General features: G+C 39.6%; 1 protein-coding gene across 2 annotated transcripts; it reads left to right on the top strand.

Moving 5' to 3' along the window:
- Window positions 1–666: 666 nt before the first annotated feature.
- LOC110954458 (phosphoinositide 3-kinase regulatory subunit 6) lies at window positions 667–23541 on the top strand. Of its 2 annotated transcripts, none has more exons than XM_022198997.2 (21): window positions 667–773; window positions 10326–10410; window positions 10626–10730; window positions 11142–11233; window positions 11474–11542; window positions 12006–12138; window positions 12833–12902; window positions 13048–13246; window positions 14677–14824; window positions 15932–16018; window positions 17227–17461; window positions 17836–18117; window positions 18797–18896; window positions 19480–19602; window positions 20338–20445; window positions 20571–20676; window positions 20791–20852; window positions 21026–21116; window positions 21232–21293; window positions 21410–21516; window positions 21794–23541. In XM_022198997.2, the coding sequence occupies exons 2-21, from the start codon at window positions 10353–10355 to the stop codon at window positions 21945–21947; spliced, it is 2391 nt and encodes a 796-aa protein (XP_022054689.2). In that variant the 5' UTR covers window positions 667–773; window positions 10326–10352; the 3' UTR covers window positions 21948–23541. The 2 variants fall into 2 exon arrangements, with proteins under 2 accessions (XP_022054689.2, XP_051801453.1); XM_051945493.1 differs by lacking the exon at window positions 667–773 and adding an exon at window positions 8680–8813.
- The last annotated feature ends 70 nt before the right edge of the window (window positions 23542–23611 follow it).

The following is a 23611-nucleotide window of genomic DNA, read 5'->3' as shown; positions in this document are numbered from 1 at the left end:
GTTGTTTGTCCTAATTTGAAGAGGTGAATCCTACACAGCATCTTTGGGTAGATGTTTTTCCTGCTGAGAAGTATTTAGTCTGCCATAAGAAATAAAGGTGGACACATGAGGTACTGGAAAAAAAATAACAGATCTGAAATCAGTGGCTGACTTTTTTTTTTTTTGCATTGAGCTTCTACCAATGGGCCAGTGTTGTTGTTTTTTTGTTTTTTGTTCATATATATTCATGTGTGTGTGTGTGTATGTATAGTAGCTCTCAAGTCTGAGTTATTAATTTTACATAAGAGCAAAACCCTATGCTTAATTATTTGTTGTAAGGTGAGACAGTTTACATTCATTTACAAATTAAGAAATATAGCACTGACTTCTGCAAATACACGCAGCTACTTAAACAATTAAGTATTAATTATGTTTATTTTATACTTCTGATTAGTTTACTACATTTCAGAAGCAGTAAACATGTACCCTTCACTGCACTACATTTATTTGAAGACATTTTAGTATGTCATACAGACAACATATGTAATCAACTTATAAGAATACATCTCTCTTTCTGTCCGTTTATCTGTCTGTGTCTATGTCAACTGCGGTGCTATAAGTTATAGAGGACATGGATGAAGGCTCTGATTGGTTGCCGTGCCGCAGGGGGCGTGGTCAGAGGTTTGGACTCACTTGTCGTACAGATGTCAGAATCAAACTCTAGCGGACGCAACCACACATGATGCAGTCATTTTACTAAAGCAAATGGACTCGTTTGTTATACTTATCTTCAGGTAAGTTTTCTCAAACACAAAACCATCGACTTTTAACCCACTGCAGACACTTTTACACCTTTATTTTACAGTTTGCTCTCAACTTAATGTCGAATGTCGTCGACTGTAAATTGTTGCAAGCTGATATTGCAGATGATGCTATTAATGGTAGCGAACATGCTATATCTAGATGTGCATTTCATTCAGTTTGGGATGTTTCTAACACTCTTTTCTTTTCAAGTCATATTTAAGGGATGTTCTATTGCTTGCTTTGACTCGTCGTTTTTACGATAATTTGCAGAGATGAGCCACATACTGTTATCTGATCTTGTGTGCTGTTAGTACGCCACTAACTATACCATGCAGATGAGATATGGCAACCTAAGGAGCTTCTATGAAAAGCACCTGGACTTCTATTTTGGGTTTTTCAAAACCGTATTACTTTTCATTCAAGAAGCTTATTTCATTCTAAAGTACTGTTGAGCTGAAGAAGCCTCTTGGATGAGATATGAACTGTCTTCAAGAACCTAAAAACTAAAACTTTATTACAAAGACTTGGTTGACTGAGAATCTGCACAGATATGTCGGTACGTCACAGCACAGCACCTGATTCAAATGTCTTACCAGAAACTGCTGAGCTGCTGCTCATGACAACTTCTCTTTTACAGGGGCTTTTTTTAAAATACATGCAAGTCATCTCATTCAAAAACTTCCACACATTTGGGCCAATGACACGGGAAGACACGGGGGCGGTGGTTTATTTTTTCCCTCCTGAGATAATAGTAAGGTTTTGATAACAGTGCCTGATCTTATTGAAGCCCGGGCTCACTGTTGTGTCTATCGGAGTCTAAAAGCACGGTTGTATTTTCTTCTGCTTCCTTGTTTTAGATTTGAGCTTCCTGGTACCACTTTGGGGTTTTTAGGGGATGCAGGGTGGCTCCTGTGTGTACAGTATGTGCATGTTTGTGTATCCATGCTAGTCCCTGTGTGAGGGATCTTTCTGTTTAAAGGATAAACAAGTGATTATTTATGGGTGGAAACACACAGGATAGAAACATTGTCCTAAACAACACTGAATCTTCTATGTCATGGATTGTAGATCTTGTAGACTTGCCAAATAAAAGTATTGACACGCTTCACACCCATTCAAATACCGACTGTCTCCTGGTTCAAAATCAGTCTAGCAATGCCAGCTATCGCGTGAGGCTCTCCATTCAGATGAGAAAACAGTGACATAGCTCCTATTTGGGCTTTTACATCTTGACTATTAGTTCAATGCCAATTATTATTGTCTTGGACAGTCTCTAGGGTGAATAATATAATACATATGGGAACAATAAAACAGAGTAATAATCAGTGATCATAATTTATATACACATAATGAGGAAAATTGGTTACAGTCCACATTGTGTTTAATCTGGTCTCCACTGTGATGATAACCTCTTCATTAGTGTGGTCACCATGTTGAAATGCCCTTTGACCACACAGTGAATCGCTCAGTCACAATTTCTGGGATGAGAAAAATGCCTGTGGTGACGTAACGCAGCAAAACAACATGTTATGAACAGCTGCTCAGATGAAGTGATGACTGGAACTTACATTACAGCTCCAATGAAAAACAAAGTTATTCATCACTAGCTAATGCCATTAACCTGTCAACAATCATAGCTAAACACACTTGAACAGTAACCAAGATAATGAACACATTAATTAAACCTTGCCGCAAGACAAAAGTAGGTTATTGTGTTTTTTTTTTTTTTTTTTTGCTTCCTCTTGCTGTACTTCTTGTGCTACAGCAAGGAACACAGTTTGTTTAGTTAAAAATAACTATTGTAGCAGGGGGAAACCTTTTTAAGGAATGGTTTGTTTTGCTGCGTTAAAAATATTTACCTGCAGCCTCTTGTAGGCAGTAATTTTGGTGTAAAATATAAAGTCAGTGGAACAACTGTGGCAAGACCAGCCTGAAAACAATAAGATTTTCAGATTTACCGTATGATTTGTCACGGACAGGTGAGTGAACGAGAGTGTCACTTAAACCCAGACGGGTCAACATCATCTGCCATCATAGTGAAATTTCTCCACAAAGGCATCTTAGTTCTCTACAAAATGTCAACAACTGGGATGGGTAAGGGTAACAATTAGACCCATCTTTGGAGGGATTTTCCAGAAGCATCTAAAAACTTAACTAATCTTTGTTCTGCTGTTTAGGAGATATTGCAGTATGTCTGCCCACAAACAGCGCATAATATGTGTTTTGTACAAGGAAGTGTTTGGCATTTAGATGGAATGCTGAAGTTGGAGAAGCAGTTTGGCAAAGACAGATGGAGTTAGATGACATCACATTACCTTACTGGCATAAGCAGAAACTCTGCCAAGATTCTGCTTCTGATAAATTTTTAATTGTGATTTTAAAGACCAAACTCTGTTGACTCATGACATGCTTTTGAGGACACGAAATACATAAAGAATCGTGAGTGTGGAGTTGTTGAGCAGTTTCTACTTCTGCAAGGAAATACAACTTAGTTAACACTTGAGTGGTTTTTTTTTTCTCGTTTGGGGTTTAAAGGGGGCAGAAATTTACTGTTGTCTCCACCATGTCTGAAGGCTGTTTACACAAGACTCATATGCTTCATCTGAGGCTTTCACCATCACAGCTTAGTCAGATGACTGATAAGTTCCAACTAGTTACTTGATGTGCTGCCTTATGGACAAAGTACACTGCAGAATATTCAATACCAAACCAAAAAAAGTTTGCGTTTACACTGAACTCTGTTATTAATTTGTACAAAAACACATTAAATTGAGGATCTTTTTGAAACTCAGAAAGATCCCTTTCACCCTGGGGGTCGCTGTACCAACTCCAAGCTATATCTGTTGTAAATGCCAGCAGTGCCACTTTTTGAAAGCAGCCAAGCATGAGACATTCAGTGAAGAAGCTGACTAGTTCTATTGTGACTATACTGTGCATAGATGTTGTTGTGTCCTATTGCTATAGCATCAAATTTAGTTGAGTTGCAGTTGATAATTTTTAGAATGGGTTCAGTAATATCACATGGTTACTGACTCACTGTATTAAGGCTGTTTTAAGTTTTTCAGGTCTCATTCTGGCCTGGGAATAGGGATAAGGAGTCTTACTGTATTTCAAAATTTGACCAAATGTCTCTTATCCATAGAGTCCAGGGGTTCATTTTGTCTTTGAGTTATGTAGCTGTTACTGACTACATCTGGCAATGTTTTATCAGATAGAGATAAAAAAAAATAAGAACAGGGCTTAAGAGTTAATTTAGTGATCAACAGAAAACTAAACAGCAACTATTCTCAGAACAGGTTAATCAAGTCAATTCTCAAGCAAAATGACAACTGTTTCTTAGTTCCACCTCTTCAGTTGTTCACATTTTCTGCTTTTCTTTATCCTGTGTGCAATATATTGAGGATTTCCATTAGTTGGATAAACAAAACACTTGTGTCACTTTAAGCTTTTTCTGACAGTTTGAGACCAAGCAATAAAAGAGAAATAATTAACCGATTAACTGATCATCATGAGTTGCACTGAGAGAGCTTTGTGTTGAAGCCTCTAGACATAATTTGCCACTTTATGTAGAGGCCTCACTCGTGTGCTGGGCCATGGTCAGCAGACACAACTGTTGGTTTTTCCCAAAAAACTTCACCCACATTTTAAAATCACAGCCTCGCCTAAGGTCATTTCAAAACACTTTTAATTCCACATATTCCAAATACAGACAACCACAAACTTTCCTCAGTTTGAGACGCCACCCTTTTGTTTATACTGTCGGGAGTATAAAAATAAGTGGCAGCGCTGGTTGGCATAGTCATATGCCTGTGGGTTCCTCAGAAAGCAGTGGCTCCATTGCGCCCAAGTGTGTGAGGGTCTATTTGTGCTGCTGATCATGTCTACGTGACGCACTTTGTACATCCTGTGCATGTAGCAGTTGGATCACTTTACACACACTGACCTCATGTGACAGTTTGCAGCTATGGTACAACATTACCCCTTGATGACTACAGTGGCTAAATAAGATCTACTGCATGGTGAGTTTGGTTGATCCACAGGAATCCTCACATTTGTCTTTGCACTTTTTCCATGGTGTGTCTGGAAACAGTGTTTGTTCTTCTACGTTTGTGTTTCAGAATATTCAGACTCTTTGGTTAGAGAATGCCTTAATTATAGCACACATACTACACCCTATGCTCATGTATGCTCACTGAAGTCAAGGGTAAATTAAAGTAAGTGGTTTAAGTAGTAGGTAAACCTGAGATGTATTGCATTTAGCTGAACAGTTACAGCAGGGAGACTTTAAAAGCAGATATGAATCATATCAATTTGTTTAAAGGAGCAGTTTGTAAACCACTGAGAAAAAAAACAATCGGCATCTAAACAAGTGAACAGAATATGTAGGACAAACAGAACATTACAACATCCTCTCCAATTTGTCTTTATAAACCAACAAGAAACTGTAATCCAAAAAATGCAGAAAAAGATTGAGCAGCTGATACTGTGCCATATGTACAATGAAAATGGCACAGCGTGAAACATAATTCATTCATACTCGTTGGTCCCCACAGTGCTCTGGTTATCCATGAGCTCTCCTCTGTCTGAAGCTTCAGCTCTATCTATAGTAACAATGCTGTCTCTGTTCAAAGCTGTCTGTCCTCAATAAGACTTTAGAAATATTCCATGCATAAAACATTAATGTTAGCACCGTTTAAAAAAAAAAGATGGACATCTCTGTAGGGCAAAGCATAAGGATAACCAGAAAAAGAAGTATGTAATTAGAAGTTTTTGAGGCTTCTGAAGAGCTACTTGGGTCTGGTTGACGCTGGAATTTACAAATGAGGCAATCGGTGCAAGTTCTGAGCATCTCGTGTATAAGATACCGTATGGGCTCATGTGTCACCACACAAAATGCATGTAGTTTACATGTCTGTTTGCTTCTACGGTTACATTTCAATATAGTGTTTGTACTGAGCTCCCCGCTGGCTGCTTGTTGCCAAAACCAAACTAAATGCCGCATCTTTAACTTGCTCCTGATGAACCTAGTGACCCAGTTCTCACCATCATGAGCCCTACTGAAGGGACCATAGCGCACATGCAAAAACACACACTTTTTGGGAAATCCCTTTGGATCGCTCCCTTTTCCCATCTGTCTTCCTCTTGCCTGATGGATCTAGCATACTACTCCAGCCGTCATAAATCCTCGTCTCTGTGCAGACTTGTGACTCTGTTGTACATTAACTCTGCCATATGCAACTTTTTTTCAACTTCTTTTGTGACGCATTCACCTGTTTGTGGCAGATTGTTAGCATTATTGTGCAAATGTTTACAGGCCCTGAGGGGATGATAATCTCTGGTCAGTCAAACCTGGCAGGTTTACACACATAAACTCAAGCGTATACACAGTCACCGGTCCAAGAGCACTTCCTCATATTGTCCAGTATGTTGATTCAGGAAATTGCTTTGATTGATATTCCCTGTTGCTCCTACTGAATTAAACATGATCTGTTTTAGGGATTTATTTGCAACCTTTGCTTGTGCATGTGCATTTCTCACAGTGTTTAGTTGTCTTGACTCGGCATTCACCTTTTTTTTTTTTTTTTTTGCTTCCTTGAGAAAAAAAATTAGGCTGCTTTTACCGTCAGTCCAATAAACACATTGAACACCCGGGGATTTTCCTGTCGGGATTTTTAAGTGCTGTCACTGTGGTTGTTTTTCAGGTATTACTTGCTAGCTACCAAGGGGAGCAACTCGGGTGCTTTCTTTGCTGTCCCAGATAATGATGGCTATCTGCATCAATAGACCCTATGCTGTCCTAGGCTGGGGATTTCCACTCAAGCAACTCCACCTCTGTTGCATCACCTATATACGACCACTCTCTTGCTCTATGAACGCACTTCCACGCAGCCCTGTTAGGTCCTTCCTGTTTTCTGAGATGTCTCTGGTGTGCCTAAGCGGAAATGAGAGCTCCTGTGTTTTTGTTTGACCGCATTGTTTGAGGCTTCAGCTGACCATTGCAACGTGTGGTGACGGCTGCAGACAAGATACAGATAGATGCATGATGGAGACGAAACTTATATCAGGAACTGATTCACATTAACTGTAAAAAGTCAGCAGTCGTCAGGCAAGTTTGTTTTATTGGCATGCGGTTTTGGCACCGCATTTTGACCTATTTTCAGTATACCGGCATCGTTTGGTATTATGGGCACTTACGGCAAAAGAAGCAGTATAATGGATAGTCTTGAAGAGATTTCAAATGTTTTAGGGATGTTTCATTCTGTGCCAAACTAATAGTGTAATATAGAAAAATTATGATATTGCTGAAGCAAAAACAGTTTGCTGTAAGGTTCATAGTGGTAGGTCCCAAAAGTTAAAACTGGTCCAGAGGTTGACAGGTTTAGAGTTGTGCTACAGTGTTTGCACCACAATGTTACTGATGTTTTTCCTGCACTGTGCGTGCTTTATGAAGAAGTGGAAAAATATTTTTACATTTTAAGCCCCCATTTATTCTGTGTGCAGCTACAACACTAAATGCTTTGTGTTTCTGTGTACACAGCGTGTTTAACTTCATTGTTTTTAATGAAAAGTCACATTCACCTTCCATTCCATGGTGGATTTGTTTAACATTAAATTTATTCTTTATGTAAGAATTACACAAAACAAAGACTTCTTTCAATAAAGTCACTAACTAGTGAGGGCAGGCATTGTTCAAACCCACACAGCATCATTTTAAATTCTAGATGAGCTCAAGTCTTCAAAAATACTGAATATTATTATTGCTAATAGAAACTTGTACGAAGTCATTCTTAAGACATCTTTTTTTTAATGCGATGCAATGGCCTAACCATAAAAGTGTCTTTTATTTGATTTTTTTTTATTTACGTAATATAACCTCTGCTTAAACAAGAAGCTATGCTGCTGTTGTGCTGCACATTTTGTACAAACTGGACTTTCCAAGCTAGTTATTTGGAAATGTTGTGAACGATGTGGTGCATCTATTTTTAAGTCTTTTTCAAATTCTGTGTCAGTTCTCTCTGCCCCTCTTGCACTCTGTCTCTGTATGCATCTCTTTGTCTGTCTTTCAGTCTAAATATAGATCCCCATCTGCCCACTCATTTTGACAGAAAGGAAGTGCTATGTATGTGTCAACTCTTGCACTACATTAATAGTTTCTGTAGGAGAGGTTAAAACTGAGGGTGTATCTGCACCTCAGTGTGGTCAAGAGTCCATGCATGCATGAGCATGAGCATGTTCATGCATGTATGTATGTGCATACTTAGCTAGTTCTGTATATCAGTACAATCTAGTGTGTTTTTGTTTTTTCTTTGTTTGCTGAGGAGAGAAACACCTAGTACAGAATAAGACAACCCTTGAGCTGAACTGTCAATCAAAGGACCAGATTGATGAGTGAAGATATAAACTAAGAAAAGAATAGAAAGTTGAGGGTTAATGAAAGACAGTGAGACAGAGAGTGAAACACTACAGGCACCCGGAAACCGGTGGTTTCAACAGGCAGCATTCAGCTGCTGAGGCAGCACTGTTAGCTCTGTTTTTGAAAGTGCTGCTTTTCTTAGAGGGATCAAGGCTAAATCCATCACACTAAGTCCTTTCATTGTACACATTCTTACTGTGGAATGACCTGCAATGCAGTGTGCATAAGTGTGTATGTGTGTGCGGGAGAAAGAAGTAGGGAGAATGAGAAAAAGTAATATGAATGAGTAGAATAAATGTTTAGAAAAATGCAGAAACTCAAACTCTATACGCTTTGACACACTCAAACACCTGCACATACAAATTCTTTTCCCCTGTCTTTCTCACCACTCCCCCTCACTGCTCATCAAACAGCGCTCATCCCGTCACTACCTAAACTACACTCTCTCACAAGAGGAAATACACTCGCCAAAGAATCGCTGCTGTCACTTGGTCGTGGCTTGCTCTTTCAGTCATTCTCACTCTCGTTCGCTTTGCCACACATATGTTTCAGTCTAGCCGGTGTAATGTGTGAGCGTAAAAGCTTTGAAGGACAATTTGTGCCTGTACGGAACAGGGTAAGTTTATGTGATATTATCCCAATTCTACACCTGTTACACTTTTAACTGTTTACTGTTAGGAATGGATGTGGATGGTTTTGGTAGTTTTGTGGTCTTATGTGGTGCTAAAATAAATTTGGAGATTTCGATTTGATTTATTTGGAAGAGAAGGAAGTTATTAACCTGTTTTAAGTGAAAACAAAGTTTTGGTCTGTTCTAAGCATTGTGTTGTTTCTGTGTGTCTTGGTCTTTTAAGTTCTCTAAGTTTATTTCTGATATTCTCTTTAGATTCAAATTATGTTCAGCACCAACTTTTTATTTATTTAAAAAGTTGCATGAAGATGAATTGTAGTTATAAATCAGATGTGGAGTACTAGAGATTTTTTTTACAAATTTGTCCAAAAAGGAGCAAAGCATGAAGAGAACTATCACTTCCATTACTATTTGTATGTGAAAGAAACGGTCTGTTGCTGCAAAGATGCCAGAGAGAATTGCATTAACTTCTCAGCAGTTAGTGTTCATTGTGGTTCTTTTAGTCTTACTTATTATTTATGTTGTATACTACTTTTTAAAAAAGGATATGAAACTAAACCAACAAGAGCTGTAATTGGTGATTTACGTTCAAGTTAATGTGGCCAAATGTCACGATAAATTTGTGTTGTGTGGGTCTGAGAGGTGACTCATGAACCTGTGTGGGACTTGGAGTAATGCTTTTTTAACACTAGTGGGTAGAGTTAGTGTGGGACCACTGAACCTTCTTTTATTTGTTAACTATCAGTGTGTATTAGGAGATAGGCGTATGTGTGAGTACGTGTTTTCATAGGTAGTCTTTAACCTCTTAAACCCTAAGATATTTTTTTCATTTTTTAAAAACAGCCTCAAAATTAATCAATCAGCAAAACTTTAAGGTCAAAATAAATAACCCCAGGCATGATGGATAAGACACACTTAGGAGAATTTTAAAACACGAAACGTTTCCTTATCCTCAACACTAGGTCACTGTAAATTGTTGAAGCTTTACGACAGTGAGTCAGTCGACATTGATGTTACTGAACCTCTTCTATTAAAAAAAAAAAAGAAATTTAGGCAACAAAAATTACGCACAGCAAAGGCTACAATCAGTTTAGTCATAGTAGTATTAAATGTGAATTTACTTCATTTGACAGTGGCTCGGAGTTGTGTTTGACATTCCAGGATGGAAGTGACTAAACGTTTAACGCTTGATTTACCCCTCAGCAGTAACTGCTCAAAAAGAAATGTCAGCTACGCATGCCAAAAGTCTATCAAATAGAGACACTTTGAGATCGAGATAATATTGTCAGACCGCACATGAACAGCGAAGGAACTTTTAAATAGCTCTGCTGAGCACATTTGTGTCATTTTGCACTCTGCTGTCAGCCAGCAGACAGAAAAAAAGTCTGCCGCCACGAGTCAGGCGGAGTCAGGGGCTGTCTACCCACCAGCAGTTTGATCATCGACGTGACAGAACGCAAGTGACACTTCCTTTCAATGTGTTCTTTCAAATGGCAGTTGATGGACCCACAATGTGTGTGAGACATGACCAACAAGGCCCCCTGGGATAACTCGAGCAGTACGTACAGCATGGAGCCAACAGGTACATGCAACGCACACTCTCATAAGACACAGCCTTCTCACTGATACAAATGTGTGCTGAAAAATGAATTACTTTCCCACTTTGATGCGTTTAGATTTGCGACTGCCAATTAAGTCTTTCTTCCTTTCGAAAGCAGACTTGATGCTATGTTTAATTTTAAGCACAACCTTTTGATATTCACACTTTAACGTCTGACATCTTGACTTGTTCCTCAGCTGGCTGCTCCCCCACAGTTCCAGAGCCAGAGCTCTACCGCAGTGTTCAGGCTGTGCTGCCCAGAGACACAGATATGCAGCAGCCACCAGACTATGCCAACAAAGGTATGAAATTATCTTCTTCACAGTGCCAAAATACAATAAAAGTGTTAACATAATGTAGATGCTGCATTTTTAGTAACAGTGGTTCAGTATGTCTGAAAAGGTAAATTACATGTCTCAAAGCTGACTTCTGCTGAAGACTTCGTCTGTTTTTCTGTTTCCAAGACTATTCCACCTCGTAAACTTTCCACCCTGAACAAATATTTATTGAGGCCACCTGGCATTAGACAGCATTAATCACCCTGTGGAATATTTAGTCATGTCAGCAGTGCCAGAGCTGTTCTGTTGTTAGTCATCAGACGTATTTTGGATCACCACTGTGATGGAGGAAGTTGACGCATTTAGCAAAAGTGTTGAGTGCTGTGGAAATCTTGAATCTCTTCATAGATTGTGTATATATGTGTGTGTGCTCAGGAATGCTGAGATGGACACTTCACAAAAAGGTTCAAAACAATCCTGTCAACAGCCTGTCTCTGATGTGGGTACTGATTAAAGAGCTGGAAAAGGTACTCGTCTCTTTAGTAATACTGTCAAACTACAATTTTCGAGAATACTTCACCAAAATCCCAAGGTTTTGATGGCTGACTGCTTCTGGTAGATTCTGAAAGTTTTTTTTAAGCTTGCTCTTTCACAGAGGAGTCACCTTGGACTCGGAGCAGCTGAAAGTTCATTCATTCATTTATTGAAATGTATTTGTCAGGGAGTTGCTTTGGAGCCCTGACGCTGTGTGTTTTTTTTCTCTGCAGGCTGAGCGATGGGACTCTCGCAGATTCATCATCCCTTTGCTTCACACACTGATGTATACCATCTTTCAGGTACATTGTCTGCCTCATCGGTGCGCTATGAAAAGCTGCCTCACACTCCCTTTTTACTCCTTTTTTATACTTTTTGTTGGATTCGTGTATGAATGCTCACTTGGTAATATTAGCTCAATGTCTCCCATCCTTTGTGAATCTGTAGCTGGTTTTATCTACAACTGAATATATGTGGTTAGCGTGACTAGCACCAGACACCATACAGCCTCATAAGAACGATCTCCAAATATGTTGAACTGACATCTTCAACATATTTGGGAGTGTAGGGAGTTTCAGCACTTTTACCGGCAGTGATAACCAAGAGGGGAAAACTGAATTTTAATTCCTGGAACAAATGTCAACAAGGAAATGAGCACCTGAAATGATAGCATTTTGGCCTGAGCATGTTGCTTTTCCACATATATCTTTGCTACCATTACTATTTGTCACCTCTTCATGTGTTATGTATCTGTTGAAATTCCAGACAGCCTACATTCCAGATGAACTGTACAAGCGGGTGTACGACTTTTGCAAGAGACTACTGACCTACCCTCATCCGTACTGCACTGTAGGCCTCAGCTACACAAGACAAATAAAAACTGAACGCTTCATTCCAGGTACTTTTTCTCACCTTCACTTCCTGACTAAGTTTAAGAAATGACATAACTTATCCATTTTTGACAGGGCATATACAATTAAGTGCTTGAGGAGCTCCAAATGCTAGATCATCATTGAGAATCTCAGCGCCTATAGCACAACAGGCATGGCATCAATAGTGACTGTAATATGTGTTTATTGACCTTTTGTCATGATGCTGTTCCAATGTATTAAAGACTAAGCCCTTAGAGAGGTAAAGCAAAACAGTAATTATGTCTGACTCATGGGGCTGAGTATGAAGATAGAACTTGTTTACAAAAAGAATTTTTTTAGAAAGGTATTTAAAACTATCTCAGATGAAAAATTACATTAAACCGATGTGTCAACAGTAAATAAGGTAACCGATGTAGCCAAGACTAGCAAGGCTGAAATATAGCGGATACCAGCCAGCCAGACAAATGTAGTCAAATTTACTGACTGACAGCTTATACAAAAAAGCTGAGGAGCAAGACAGACCAGGTGAGCTGATTTCTCCCTTCACCCTGCTGTCCTCCAGACAAGCAGTGAAGCAGAAGGCTATCGCACTATGATAAATGATATCATGGCCATATCAGTGCGACATGAGTTATCCATTTATGAAGAAGTTTAAGATTAGATAAACTGTTTGATAATATGCATTTACATTAAGTCCGTAAATGCTTGTATGATCCACAGGTCTGATGTATCAGAGGATGGTCACAGCTGAGCAGAGGCTAAAAAATGAGCACTATCCCTTCCAGGAGAGGTGAGTCGTGTTATAAACAATGTAGTACTTGCCCAAAAGTGCAATAAAAGCCTCACACAGCTGATCATTTGTAAAGGCTTTTTTTTATTTCCTTGTACTGCTGCATGTAGTCAGATCACCTCCTTTGTCTGTCAAATATCTGCAGGGTTTTTGTTTTGGCTGACCCAGAGGTCTTCTGTGGTTCCTTGATGCATGTCCTGGTGAATGATTTTGAGGCGTCTGCTTCAGCTTCAAGTGGATTTCTAAATCCATCAGATCACATGCGCAGTGTGATCCAACACTCCATACAGGCAGCTTTAGGAGCAGATCAGTGCCACGGGCCAAAACTGGCTCAAGCCCTGAAGGTCAGTAGAACTAGAAAGTTCTGAGTGGTTGTCGTCATTTGTTGCCTTCTGTTTACAGTTTCTTTTTATCTTCACTGCTGCTATGCTTTGTTTGTTTGTTTTCTGTGCCCTGTTTTGTCCAGTTGATGACAGGTTTTCTTAGTTTACTATGTGATAAACTTTACTTTGGACTTACGAAAGCTTTTTTTTTTCTACTCGGACACTGGCTCAGAATCCACTGTACTTATGTTTTCACTTATTAACATAATTACCTTCTGCTATCCGAATAACATCGCAAAGCTTACACAAAATCGGTGTTGCGGTACAGTTGACATACCACAACTGAGTTTAATGTTGACGGATGCAAGGAGGCTAAACATTACCACTTGATCAGACCCAATTATTTACTAAAACCCACAAATATGTCTGAATATATATCTGTTAAACATCTTTTTGGGCACGTAGACCATGCATCCAAAAGAGGTTATACAAAAAGACATCACTTTTTCATGTGAAAACAGTCTTTTTGACAATGACTGCAAGGTGGCTTCTATGATTGGACAGAACTGTGATAGTGGAGGAAAAACAACCGATTATCTTAAGAAAATTGGAATCATCAGAATGGATCCATACGACATTCAAGTCAGTGATCTGTTGAAATCTAAACTGAAATCCTGAGCTGTGTGACTACTGGCTCTACACTGAGGAAGAAATGCTATGCTAAAGACATGATGGCACGTATTGTAGGCGACCTGTTCCATTTGAAGCAGGAATGTCAGCCTGGTCAAAATCACAAGAACGTAAGAGGATATTCTTTCATTTTATTGGCAGGTTTGTAAATATGACCTTTTCATAACATAGCTTCACATTGCATTTCTTCCCTGCAGTCTTTTGAAGTCTGTTCAAAAAAAATTTCCCAGATTGTTGACTAAAAATATTTGTTCAGTTGATTGCCCAATACATTCCTAAATCTTTGTTACATGTGAATGAGTAATTGCAGAGGCGGATTGTTGCCCCTCAAGGGAGAATTCAATGTCCTCTGTGTTCAGAAAATCATGTGCAAAGCCTCATGGTCACTGCAGTGCATGTATAGCATAGTGGAGCAATTTAAAGTGATTGCAACTGCTTAAAAGAATGACTGATGAGGACAAAAGTGCCATTGTCTGCATCTGTCATGATAGTTAGTTTAAGATTAAAATTTATCCAAGTGTGTGCCCCCTGTTTGACTCATTATGTCAAACATCCTGAATGAAGGTCTGTTGTTTCTGAGCTGCATGGTGGAAATGTCTCTTGGCACTGATCCAAACATAACACCTCAGCAGGACACACATGAGGGCAGACAGAGACGCGTTTATGACCCTTCACCCCTTTGCTATGAATACCTGATTTGTATATGTTTATCTTCCTGTGAGTGTGTATGTTCAGCCATGTGTTTGTGTGTTTTGGGACAGGACTTGGGTGAAGACATTGAGCCGCACTTTCAGGAAGTGCTGGCGATTCTCGAGCAGAGCGTGGAGGAGGGCGGCAGAGCGGAGAGGGGAGCGCTGAAGAGCCGTCTTCACCGACTGTACAGCGACATTGTTAGTGGCACACACTCAGGTAGGAACTCTGAAAAGGAAATACAAAGCTATGCAAGGCAGCATCTGTGAGGCACAGCTGCTTCGTCTGAGTCATAAATCGACTTACTGGTTTAGCTAGACATAAGTGAAAGGGGGAGAACCACAGTCACATCTGGTTATGTAACAGGCTGGAGTCAAATCGAAGAAGAAGCACACGGAAGAGATCGGTTGCGAACATGATTGTGTTACCTGGAGTAGTAGCGGTTTTGATATCAACGGATGAAAACATTGCTTATAGTGGAACAAATACGGTGCATGCGTAACTTGTACAACCAATAATAGTCGTATCGTATTGTATTTTCACGATTGGATCTGATTTATTTGACATTCAATCTTGCCAGTTTCCTAGTTTTCATTCTCAATTAAAAGCATTTTTTCTGAAAACTGTTCAAACCCAAACTTATGGCCTGCTTCACAAAAGGGATTTGTTAGCAGTGCATACACACAATTCACAAATTGCTGCAGTGTAACATCTCACACGTGATGATTAGTTTCAAATTATAGAGACATTTGTAAACTCTCTGGTTCGGCTTTACTCATGCATGTATTGTAACTAAGGCGGCTGTTTTGATGAGTAGCACTTTCAAACTGCTTCTTCAAGCACTTTGAAAGTGTGAATGCAAGAGGAAATTATCTAAATATTGTGACACAAGCCCTACATTCGGTGACCAATGAGCTCATAGTCAGTCTAACTGAGTTGCTAGCCACACTGCAAAGCCAGTTTATTAGCGCTCAGCGTACTATTCAAGCACACATCTTTGGTGATGGACATGTTTTGTATCTTCACAAGGGCCTGCCGCTGAGATCAAACATGTGACCTTCAATGTAGCGGTTTCCTCCATCGACAAATTTGTCTAGTCAGTTGTCTGTCATTAAAATATCCGGATATCTATTTCCATGACATCCACTCTTTATGCCGCTATTATTGTGTCGACCCTTCTGATGAACCTGCTCTACTTTCATCCATCTGGAAGACTGAAGGATGGACCAGAATGTTCACAAAGAGGAAGATGTGGAGGTGGGGGATGCTTTGTTTTGATTGTCATTGTGACAGATTTGGTCTCTTCCTCTTTCTCTTCCTCCACAGAGCCATTGTCTGGCGCACCACTGTGTGACTGCCCTCTTCCTAACCCAGAGATGAGCTTCCACCTGTGGACAGAGGATCTGGATATATGTGAGTGGCTCTGGTGACTTTGGCGGATCAAGAGGAAGTTGTTACTAGTAGTCAGTTGAACTTAAGTAAGCTGAGGATGGGAGGATTTTTACTACAAACTGAAGGACCGACTGACTTGAAGCTGAAACATCCCAACATAGACAGATAAAAACCAACCCAAAATACTGACTAACGGCAAAACTTAACTGGGAACATTTTTTGGCCTTCCCTGAATGGTTTTGTTGTTTGGTGGCAGAAATATCGTTTCTGGTCATCAAAGACATCATGAGTAAATGCCAGCTTTTGTTATCACTGGCAGAGAGCTGCCTTTTTGTGTGCTATGCCACAGTCACGCAGAGAAATCATTTTCAAATCAAAGTTTGTTCATGTACAGTAGCCCGATTGTACAATTACAATAGATACATTTGTGAAGCTTAACCACGGCATGGGGCATCTGAAAGTCACTCCGAAATATTTCAGAAATGACTAAAGGGGATTCAGAAGAAGCAGTTTGAAAGTGTGAGCATAAAAGATTTATCAGGATAGATTGTTCCTCTAATTGAACTCAGTTTAGCAGCGCTGGAAGCACTTATGTAACAAACTGATTTAAACAGTCATTGATTTACCCTGAGTCATGTGTGCATTCACAGTATGGTCTTCATGCTCTCACTTTGCAGCCAGCGTGTAAATCCATGAATCCAGTGACATTGTGTGTGTGCCATATCCTCACTAAGGTCGCTGTATAATAACACACACTGTCTACTGGAAATAAAGGACAGTAATTGCTTCCTGTTTGCTGTACATGTTTGCATTAACAGGCATTATAGGCTGAGGTGTCACAAGGCAGCCACTGACCAAACATGCTCACTCCATCCCAGCAGGATAGTGAATACGTCGTTGAGATGGAGGCACAACTATAAGCTGTAGTTCTTCCAGAGGGAGGGCATCTATATCCTGCAACTCCATAATAAAACAGTATCACATATCAGAAAACTCATGTCTGTGGTTTGATTATGATGAGGCATAAGGCTGTATGTGAAGCATACACGTTTTTGTGCTCCAAGTACAGATGCTGTATGACAACTGTCAGTGAGTAAACACAGAGAAAGCAGCTGTGTAATTCATGAAAGGAGTATGCTGCATGTTTGTTCTCGTGTTAATACCATACAGTTCCATGTGAAACATCCTCTGATTCACATGTAAATGACAAATGTTTGAAATGTTGACAGGGCGTGAGCTGGCCCAGTGGTTCCGATCCAGATCCATGTCAGAGAATTTCTCTGTCAGCCAGGAGCAGGAGGACTTTGAGCTGGAAGAACTGCTTAGCGACCTCGACATGACTCGCTTCTCCATTATGTCCAGCGACAGCGGCATTGAAAGGGACCTGCCCCCCGGTGCTGATTCACTGCCATCATCATCCCCTGACACCACAAGCATGAGTGAATCATGGGAACAATGCAAAATGTAAGTCTAACTTACTAAGTTTAAAAAAAAAAAAGAATTTACAGTTCACCTCTCATTTTACATGGTTTATAATGCAGTTCTTGTAGCAAAAATGTTGCACTTTTATTCACCTTCTAAATCATAATGTAATTTTGTAGATTTTTGAGCCATAGTTGTCCATCAAAGTCACCTTACATTTACTTGAAGTAGAGTAGACAATCTCCACAAATGGTATTAACTCATAAGATTGCTTTTTTTAAAACCTGAAAACAATCAATGACGCTCACCATGTGATCTTTTGTCTCTCTACTTTTGTTATCCACAACTTATCTCCAAGCATTGCTTTAGACTGATCGTAGCTCAAAGTGTGACATTTATCCTCCTCCGTCTCCCAGTGAGCAAGACTCCATGAAGCTCTCACGGCGTAGAGCCATCAAGATGAAACCAAATGTGAAGGACAGTATGGTGCTGATGCAGGACACGATGGGTGACCAAGCAAGCCTCAGAGTAGGAGGGGAAAGTGGAAGAAGAAAAGGGGCCACTCTACAGAGGCACGCTGGAAACACTGCAATGCATAATCCTTTTCCTAAGCAACAGAGACACTTTACTGCCAGGATAGTCGCCATGGGGGATGACAGGATACTGGGCCGCCTGGCCAATGCCTACTACTTACTGAGGTGAGGGACTCGTATCACAACATTCCAACACACCTTGAAGCTTCTTCAACAGCAGCTGCTTTGATGACACCAGCACTGGGGATAGGTGTATGACTGAATTATTGCTTTCATTAGTTTGTTGCTGCAAGTTGTGTCACCTAATTATGATTTGTGTTCCTTTATTACCCTGTAAGGTAGCAGTTTAAGAGACACGCTTTCCAGCCAAGTAAACAGATTGGATGATATGTGAACAGTTGCTAAAGGGAACTGCAGCTGAGATCTGCATGTAATTATGTATGACGGCCTCATGAATTCTCATGAATTTAGCTGTTTAATATCACAGTACAAAAACGTTCACACAAAATGAGAGCATAAAGACAGGATAATAATTATGTCATCACAGTGAAAGGGAACTAGATGTCGTGTTTTCATCAAATCATAAATAATCGTGAATTTTCTTGTATTTTGCATAGATGTTAACATTCAGGTACAATGACGCAGTAAAGCAGTTTGATTACTTCAGCAGAACTTTCACAATTTTTTACGTTCTTTTAGGTTTGTGGAGCTAAACAGTGCTTCTTTTATTGCAAATGTCATATTTTGAAATCCAAATGCCTTTTTGCTGAGACTGTCAGACTGCTTGGCACCAACTGCTGCTCACACACAGAGCTTCTCACGAATCATTGGTTGGCTTTTGCAGGAAAAGGGAAGCACGAAGGCTTTTTCTTACAATGAAAGTCAACCTCCAGTTTTACTACATCCCTGTTTTCACGGATCCAACTCCTGTCTCTTCAGTCAAGGTGAGACAACTTCCTCTTTTCAGCATGCCATCAGGTATTATGTGAAAGTCCACACATTTCCAAAGATAAGGAAACAAATGCTGGGCAGAAACCCTGGTATATATATATATATATATATATATATACACTGCCAGTCAAAAGTTTGAGTTCATCTGAGCGTCCGATTTTAGTTCAGTAATTTTTTTTCACTCCTTGTCTGATGTCGTTTGAAAATTCTCTTAAAAGACAGCTGACAATAATAGAGTTTTTTCTCCACCATGGGCTTACTTTGTGATTGATCAGAGCTGTTTCCAGCTCCACCAGCTGGCTTGGTGGAGACAGGGCATTTTACATGCAAAACAGATTTCTATGAATTGAGTGAACCTTAAGAACTCAAGTGGAATTCACCTTCAATAACTTACTGTTGTTTCATTTCATCTTTACACTGTCTTTACATTTGTCTTGAACGTGAAGAAGTTCAGGCACAGAATACATAAAAGCAACAGTGCAACTGTCTTTTTTGTGATAGAACTAAAGCATTCAGTCTGGTGATTTGCAAAGTTTGAGGTTTATTGAATTCCACTTTCATGTTCCTTATTTATAGGAAAACTTCCATCCTTCCCGTGGGGATCCCTGTGCTCTTGGTTCCTATTTGAGCAATGTGGACCCATGGTACAACTGTAACATCAAGAGTTTGGGCTGCATGATTCCCAAGCTGGCTAAGATGGTAAGATGCATTTCAGAAAGTCCCTTTTCAAAGCAGACCCATAGCAGATATATTTCTTTGTGTTTGAGTTATTGAGAGTGTAGAATACTTGCGCAGTTTGTTAAGCTATCTGCGATGTTGTTGTTAGTCCCACACACTTTACAGGTGTCACTGTGTTGCACATCCACATGGCAGCTGTTTTTGTCGTAAGATGAAACAGGATGTTGCATAACAGCTTGCTTACAGTGGTGAAAATAATATATCTTCATTTGACTGAAACCACAACTAAGCTGAACTCAAAGACTTCTTGACGCTGCTCTGACTCTGTAGGCTAAAACAGGAAATAGAATTACACTGAAACTGGAAGAAATATGCCAAAAAAAAAAATACTACAACTGAAGTTGAACATAGTAATATGAGAATGAAGTTCAATGAAGTATAGAGCAAAGTTTTATTTTTCTTAAAGCAATGAATACTCTTATAATCCATAATTTATGAACAGAGCTGCTCTAGATGGTTCTATAAAATACTGAGAACACTCTGGCTCAGACTATTCCTTCTTTTTTTCCTCATTCTCAAGAGAAAATAAATGTAGTTTCTAAAGCAAAGCTCAAAGTTATTCATCTTCTGAACTGGTTATTCATGTAAAAATCACAGGGCATTTAAATGTAAATAAATTAGCAAGCACTTTTTTATTCCCTGAAAAATGGTTGATCTTTTAGATTCATTGTAGTGTATGACTTTTGTCTTCTTTAGCTGAAAGAAAACCCTGGAAGGCCAAAAGATCCCTTCATCTCTGATGTCATTTCCTACTACGTCCGTAGCGGCCAGCAGCCTGTCCACTTTACCATCTACTCTGTTAAGGTAGCACGAGACATTTTATGTGTAAATTGTTGTTCCTTGTGCACTCCCTCATTCAGCATCCACTCATCTACAATCACATTTCTCAAATATTTACTGATTTTTAAAAGTTGTTTGATTTCTAATAGATCACATTCCCACAAGTGACCAGAAAGGACCCTGAGGAAACTGTGTTCCTTACCCATGTGGATGTGGACTATCCTGAATTCAGACATATCTCAGCATCAGTTAAAGGTGAAATTGGACACACATGATTTTTTTTCCCATGTTTTCTTCTGTGTTTTATGCATGCAAAAGTACCCTCATTTCAGTATCAAGTTCAACAACATGCCTCAAACTCTCAATCAGATAAACAGAAGAAGAGTTCAGGGGAGGTGTGCGGCGCTGTTGTGTCTATGACTTACACAAAGGTAAGTTGCTAATTTTACCATTATTTCCTTCTTTGCCAAATGCCTTATCAGTTCCCAGAATAATTGTTGAAAAGTTCCATGTCTAAGTTGTGTTGTTTGTGTCCGTGTCTTTGTGTAAAAGAAAGACCTCTGACGCTTACTGTGTGTTTATGTGTTTGCATGCATCTGTCCAGGTGACATTAAGCGGCCGAGACATTGAAAAAGGAATGTCACTCAGGACGACGGGTGCTCAAATCAGCGCCATTCCATCCAGCGAAGCAGAAGGTTTAGCATTTTCGTTTGCAGACAGATTAATGGTTGTATTCACTTTTATTTTTATGTATATATTTCTGTGTGTTAGTCTAATTCCCAATATATTTTCTCCTCTTGTGTCTGATAGACCTGAACTGTTTGACACTGACATTAAACGAATCTCAAACAAAAACGAAAAACAACGTCGTGGTGAGTAAAGGCGATACCACATACTGGGGATTTATCCTGACAAATAAATTACTCATATATTATAAATGGTTTCACCAACATAAAATCTCTTTGTTTTTTAACTTTTTGAACTGCAGGAGTCAAAGATTCGAACCAGCAAGATCAAGATTCGCTCATTGGAGAGTCGTACTTTCACTGTTACACTGGACAGAGATTGTCGCAGAACCTACAAAAATGTGCAGAGGTATGAAGGTCCAGTCTCAGTTGCACAAGCAGGTTTACACCTCATAAAAGGTTTGGTGTTTCATTGATCAGTAAAATCATGTTCAAAGCACTGGAGGATCAAAGAAAGCACTGATTCGTTAAAAATCTAGTTAGTGTTTCAAATCAGTGTACAATTTGTGCCAGTGCTTGACTTGCATCATTTTCTTGTTTTTTTATTTATTTTTATTTAGAACAAGTAGCTCAATGGCTTTCGTGTTGAATGTTAACCCAAATTCTGTTCAATCTTTGTGTTGCAGCATCGAGATCACCCCTTGCCTGGATCCCGGATACTGTGTGCAGAAAACCAGGTCCAAATATAAGCTGGGAGACGACAGAGATGCTGGACTTAGCAAATACATGTGCAAAGGACTTCCTCTACCGATCAACACATTTGCTGGCATCATCAACTGAGACACTTGATAGCAGGAATGGAAGGACATCGTCTTGGTCATTAAAACAGGAGTCTGATCTGACACACCTTTGACCTATAAAGAGCTGCTTCTGAAACCAAAACGTTCCATTTCTGTGGGTCGGGACTGACGTATTAGCAAAAAGACTAAATGTACACACACACTCGTATCACTAGTACTAGTATTGATGGAAAAACCTGTGGGCTGCCTTAACAGTGACAAGAACACATTTTTTTAACGCTGCAGTCTATAATTGAACTTCAGCGGTGTTGCCTGCTGTGCAAACCGTACGACAGGCAGTCACCATATGAAAACTGGAAAAATGCCAAAGGTCAACGCAGCCTTTGAACCTGGACAGACCAACAGGGAAAATCAAGCAAGCAAAGGTATTAACCTCCACACATAGAAGACTACAGGACTGCTGACATTTGGATCGGTAATCATGTGACATTAAAATATAAATCTGGTAAATTCACTTTACTACAAAGTGAATCAGTTCTGAAGGGTTGATTGTAACAGTTACTCTACTTCATAGACACACTACTTTTTACCTCCCTCTTCGGCTAACACCCACAGAGTACACACACCAATAAAAAGCAGATACATAGCCTCACTTGACCTGTCAGCTATTGAAACATGAAATACTGGTACGATGACGGCTGACAAACATTGTTGCTTTTGTTTCAGGTGTACCAATCAAATAACTTGTTATTCCTGTCCCTGTTACATAAAGTAAGCTGATATGAAATTGTAAAATGATTGACAGTCACCTTGGAGTTAGTCTTCGGCAACTACCCTATGCACCACGTAGCAATTAGAACTGCGTGCAATTATCGGATGCGATAATGCACAGAGCGACAGAAAGTAGCTGTTAGACTGTCTTTGGAGCTGCCAGCTACCAACCAGAGGTGCAAGTTTCTGTGTTGCGTGATTTCTAATTTACAAGAGAAACAGCTAAGCTAGGGGGCACTCGAAACCAAAAGTTGTACACATCAGGAAATGTCTCAAATGTGTCAGCTTTGAGGTGTGAAAGTGGCCTCTGATTCCCATCCGCTCACCACGTTGTGTTAGATGATGCACCAGTGTGTTAAAGTGGATCTGTTTGCACTAAAACACATATTGTTGTTTAGAATTTCAGCTTCGTGTAAAACATGTGATATGACTTATGGCTACATGTGTATTAGTGTTTTTACTGTATGTGTCATAATTATGGAAACATCCCCTTGATTTGTAGTCATGTGATACTCTGTAAGTCATAGAGGTCTGCTCAAGATCTGACGCAACTATCGAGTCAGTTGCTTTTGATGGAAAAAGTCTTGCTTTTACACATCTACGGTATGTTACCCATCTAACAACAGATTACTTTAATGAGTCTCTTCAGGTGTGAGAATCAGGAACAGGAAGGGACATTTTAATCAGGTGCATGACATCATGTGAGTGTGTGTTTCTGTGAGTGTTTTGGCCTGCCGGGGTGAAATCATGAGTTTGGAATTCATGATGTATTTTGCACATTTATTTTCTTTTGCGTCATATATGAAGGATGCCGTTCTAAATCAAAATCTAATTGTGTAAATAAATTATTTTGTTTTGTACAACAGTGTCGGTGCTTCATGATTAAAAAATGTCTTCGGGAAAAGTCTCCAATACTGTAAGCAGCCACAAGGT

Source organism: Acanthochromis polyacanthus, chromosome 3, assembly GCF_021347895.1.
Source record: "Acanthochromis polyacanthus isolate Apoly-LR-REF ecotype Palm Island chromosome 3, KAUST_Apoly_ChrSc, whole genome shotgun sequence".
Taxonomy (NCBI): domain Eukaryota; kingdom Metazoa; phylum Chordata; class Actinopteri; family Pomacentridae; genus Acanthochromis; species Acanthochromis polyacanthus.
This window is presented reverse-complemented; position numbering and strand designations above follow the sequence as displayed.

Bases quoted from the DNA above. Each gene is read 5' to 3' on its own strand.
- LOC110954458 (XM_022198997.2), top strand. From the start codon at position 10,353: ATGACCAACAAGGCCCCCTGGGATAACTCGAGCAGTACGTACAGCATG. The intron at 17,462-17,835 runs GTAAGTCTAACT...TCCGTCTCCCAG, and splicing joins TCATGGGAACAATGCAAAAT to TGAGCAAGACTCCATGAAGC. The intron at 21,294-21,409 runs GTGAGTAAAGGC...TTTGAACTGCAG, and splicing joins AAACGAAAAACAACGTCGTG to GAGTCAAAGATTCGAACCAG.